General features: G+C 31.5%; 1 protein-coding gene across 1 annotated transcript; it reads right to left on the reverse strand.

The window, feature by feature from the left end:
- Positions 1-539: 539 nt before the first annotated feature.
- On the reverse strand, positions 540-3029 carry LOC133832664 (uncharacterized). The gene is made up of 4 exons (XM_062262975.1): positions 2409-3029; positions 1545-2078; positions 1212-1450; positions 540-780 (listed from the first exon to the last, which is right to left on the reverse strand). The coding sequence occupies exons 1-4, from the start codon at positions 3027-3029 to the stop codon at positions 540-542; spliced, it is 1635 nt and encodes a 544-aa protein (XP_062118959.1).
- Positions 3030-5272: the final 2243 nt, after the last annotated feature.

The raw sequence follows: 5272 nt of genomic DNA on the forward strand, positions 1-5272 counted from the left end.
GAGATACATCTTTGGCACTAGATCTACACATAGTTGTTGCTTCAATTGAGACACCACTATTCTGTGTGGACTTCTCAATGTCATGTATCTGAAATCTTTGACCATTGATAATATATCTAGTGTAAGAAGCATGCATGTTTTCTGGGTCCATATGCTAGCCATTTCAACAAATCAGTTTCATCACAACTTGAGGAATGCATAGGAACCTATAAAAATTATAGTATGGCATTGTTAATTTTCTGAATGATAATTAGAACAACTCATATGAACCAGTTAGTTTGCAATTAATTTACCTTTTCCTTCATCCATGCTGAAAAAGTTTGTATATGTTTCTTCCAAAGTAATCCACTATTTCTCTCATATATTTTGTTCATTTTTTTCAACTCATCTAGGCGAATCCTAATTTATAGGACTAATGAGTTAGTATTACTACATTTTTAATATAAAAAATAATAATTTCTAATATCACACACTTACTCTAGAAAAGGCTCCACAACAGATGTATTTAACAGAATGTATCGATGTGCAATTTCTAACAACTAATCTATCAATATAATTTCTTTCCTCTTAGAAATTGGATGACCTTCAAGTATCACATCATTTGACCACTCTTCATTTCGACCTTCTTTTGTGTTTAGTTCAATTGAATGGTAAGTGAATTCATTACAAAAGCTCACACACTCATCTATAAGATAACACTCCGCAATACAACCTTCAGACCTTGCTCGATTTCTGACATAATCTTTCAATATCTTCATGCGTCTATTAATCACACCTAAACTAATAAGAATAAACAAAACAATTAAATTTTAGTGATTCACCTCTCAAGTGGATACATCCATCGAAATTGGACTGGTCCACATAGTCGTGCCTCTCGTCCGATATGAACCACTAAGTGAATCATGACATCAAAAAATGATGGTGGGAAGAATCTCTCTAGTAAGCATAAAGTTTCAATAACATCATTTTCTAATGCCATTATGCTTTCTCTATCAAGAACACGTTGACATATTCAATTAAAGAATAAGCATAATCTCATTATATCATCTCTTGGACCCATTGGCATCAATCCTTTTATAGCCACCGGTAGTAATTGTTGCATCAAAATGTGGCAATCGTGTGACTTAAGGCCCATGAGCTTGCATTGTTCCATTGAGACACAATTTTGAATATTTGAGCTATATCCATCAAGTACTTTCAATGAGAATAACCTTTTACAAAATAATTCTTTCTCAAGCTTTGATAGTGTGTGTAAAGCTGCAGGAAGATAGGTTCTAGTCCCCTTCTCTTGTGGGTGTAATGCACTCCAAATACCCATATGTTGCAAATCCAAGCGAGCTTTTAGTCCATCTTTACTTTTTCCAGCAACATCTAGCAATGTATTACAAATGCTTTCACAAACATTCTTCTCTATGTGCATCACATCCAAATTGTGACGAACATACAATTCCTACAAAAATTGCAAAAGAAATAACTAATGAAATTCCTCCAAAGAAAATAATTTACACAAATATCTTTTATATGAATAGTAAGAATGTGCTAACCTTCCAATAAGGTAACTGAAAAAATATGGATCGCTTTTTCCACATTTCTTTTGAATCATCTTGTTTCCTTTTCTTTGAAGTGGATTTTTCCCAAACATTCACAAAATCTTTAAGGTGTTCAACAATTGTAGTCCCATTCATGATTCTTGGTGGATTTCCATGCTCTTCTTCTCTATCAAACCAACTTCTTTTACTCCGAAATGGATGGTCTTCTTGAAGAAATTTTTGATGACCTCGATATGAAAACTTCCCGCTATGTTTTAGCCACTCTGAATGAGTACCATAACGACATAAGGGACAAATGAAACGTCCCTTATTTTTACAACCAGCAAGGTTCCCGTATGCTGGAAAACCTTGGATTGTCCACATCAAAATAGCCCGCAACTTGAAATTTGTATTGTCCAATGCATCATGAGCATCAACTCCCTCATTCCATAATAATTTCAAGTCCTCTATGAGAGGTTTTAAGTATATATCAATATCATTCCCAGGTTGTTTAGGTCCTGGAATTAACATTGGTAATAAAATATTCTCCTGTTTCATGCATAACCATGGGGGTAAGTTGTACATGAAAAACAATACAGGCCAAACACTATACTTAGAACTCAAATTACTAAATGGGTTAAATCCATCCGTGGAAAGGCCAAGTATAATATTTCTCTCTTCATTTGAAAATGATGGCCATTTATCATTGACTAGCTCCCATGCTGCTGAATCCACTAGGTGACGCATTTTTCCATCGCAACTTTTATTGTTGTGATGCCATCTTAATTCCTTTGAAATTCTTTTAGACATGAACATTCGTTTCAACCTAGGGATTATAGGAAAGTACCTTAAAAATTTTGATGGGACACCATGTTAAACCTTTTTAGTCAGTTTATCTGACACCCAACGTGAAGTTCCACATGTTGGACATTCTTGCAAGTTTTCTATATCTTTTCTAAACAAACAACAACCATTAACACATGCATGAATCTTTTCACATCCTAAATCAAATAATCGAAGAAATTTTCGAACCTCGTACATAGACTTGGGGATCATATTATCTAAAGGAAGCATATCTTTCAAAAGCTTTAACAATTCATCAAAACTTTTGTCCGACCATCCATTAGTAGTTTTAAGCTTATACAATGCAATAATTGATGATAACTTAGTATATTTAGTGCATTGTGGATATAATGGAGTGTCGGCATCTTCTATTTTTTCCATAAAAGTGTCATCATGACCTTCTACATGACTTTCAAAATCACAACCATCGATATTTGTAGCCCTAAACAAGTTGTAAGAATCAAAGGTTTCCATTGTCTCTATATCATCATGTCTTGATAATTCTTCCCCATGATGAAACCAGATTTTGTATGTTGGATCAATCCCATAAATGACTAAGTGTTCATACAAAATGCTAATACATTGCTGACTTAAGTTTCGACAAACTTTGCATGGACACAATAACTTTTCGGGATAACCAGCCAGCTTTTCTGCCATTTCTACAAAATTCTTAGCGCCTTCTCTATACTCATCCGAGGCTCTACAATTCAAAGAAAAGTTCATATTTATAATATATTAGTAGTTACATATAGTAAGTTAATAATTTTACTAAGCTGGGACTAATTAAATCCCTAATTCTTATTACCTACTGAAGCATAGCCAACTTTTATCCAACATGATCACCAACTTAATTGGTCTTGTTCTAACCAACAAAAAGAAATTTTTTATAAGACTATGTAATGGTAAATACATAATTGTATCAACCAAAATATAATTGAATTGTTTATAAACCTACAAAGTACACATCAAAGATTAACTCACTTCCATTTAAAAACACCTAAACAAGCAAAATGACAGAGTTTATATATATGATATGTAGAATTTGGTTTCACAAATTCTTAAGATCATGCTTGCTTTGCTTCATCTGTAACATGGTTTAAAAAAATGGCAGAAAACTCATGAGGCATACGCCTCAGTCATATATTCATTTTCAAGTCAAAGGTCAACAAATATTTTTATTTTTTATGTATGTTTTCTTTCCTATGTTGGTGTATATATACGATATTTATAAAACATGTATAATATGTTTGCTAGCTGATCTACTTTTATGTCTTCTATTATACATTTTTTTCATCCTCATATATAATTTTTCTAGAGAAATGTTGTAGATATTTACTTCTTTAAGGCTTATCCGTATGATTTCTCATATAAATATTTGCTAGCTATTTTTTTTATGTTTCTCCTATTTACATTTTTTTCATAACAATTACATATTATACTACTGTCTTTTTTTAATTTTTTTAATTATCGTATGCCTTAATAGATTTGTGCTACCATGGTGAAAAGTAGTGATGCAAAACTTGAATTTTAGGGTTTAAAAGACTCGACTTAGGACTAAAATACTATACCTGCGTTTCGCCTCAGTTGAGGAAAACGCCTCGGTTCTATATAAACATTCCAGCCATATTTATTAACCAACCATCTACCATTATCAATTCAAAATATTCAAACAACACACAATTTTTCTTCCTTATCTCATCGCAACACACAAATTTCTCAGATCCTACTTCACTAAGGCACACAAGTTCTCAACCTTCCGTTATCACCGCAACACACAATAATAATCTCAGGACCTACTTCACTATGGATGAATATCTAAGATATTCAAACTCCTCTAAAATTTGCAAAATATTTTAACAAAAATGCAAGAGAACATACCTCTTGCAAACTGTTGTAAATAAAGTTTCCTTCCAATTTGAAATCCAATGAAGCCACTAAAATGAAAGCAAAATTACATACCAATTAATGAACTATCAACATCATTGGACCTTTAATTAGGAGTGATAATTCAAAAAAATTACAACTCTTACAACCAAGAAAATATCCAAACCTACTACAGAGTCCTTGGAAACTAGAGCTCACAAAAGAAAAAGAACAACAAAACTCTTAAATACATACTCATAGACAGATATCGACACACATAACCGACATATTTCATCAACTTGTATGTAAAAAAAAAAGAACAAGCACTTAATTAAACATTAAAGCATGATTTTTAAACAATTTCATGAACAATTAAATGTGCCTAATAATAATAAACAAACAGATATGTTTTATTAATAAAATTCTTAGCATATAATTATAGAATACAATATAAGGATTTATTCCAAGATAGCTTGTATTGCATACGTGCATATATGATGCAGCTAGCATCAATCAGATGCAGGAATAAACAAGAATTTACCAAATGGAAAACTTTTCCAAAAACATCCACTATATATCTATATATGTCCATATCCTATCGATAATCAACAAAAATAAATAAAGATGCTTATTACAAAAAAAATAATGTTATTACATACATGGAATGGGCATAAATGCATAGCTAAATACATGTATATATTTGAAAATTTTGAAAATATGTTTTTGAATTCTTCCAACTTACACTGAAACATTTTACCTTTTTATAACTTTCTAAGCTATATTAGTAATGGAGGAGTGCATGATTGGCTTATTTATATATAAACCATTAGAAACTGAAAAAGTGAGTAAAGTATTACCTTTTATATCATTGAGTTGATATGAATTCAAGAAACTAAAAATGCACAAAAAAAAAAACCATTGATTCTAATGCATATATTAGTGAAAGAACAACTATAATCGATACTACAACTCAAATTAATCCATAACTCTATAGGTGTTTGGCTAGAGTCAGAAAGTTTTAATGACAAACACATGCC

This window comes from Humulus lupulus, chromosome 4, assembly GCF_963169125.1.
Source record: "Humulus lupulus chromosome 4, drHumLupu1.1, whole genome shotgun sequence".
Lineage (NCBI taxonomy): Eukaryota > Viridiplantae > Streptophyta > Magnoliopsida > Rosales > Cannabaceae > Humulus > Humulus lupulus.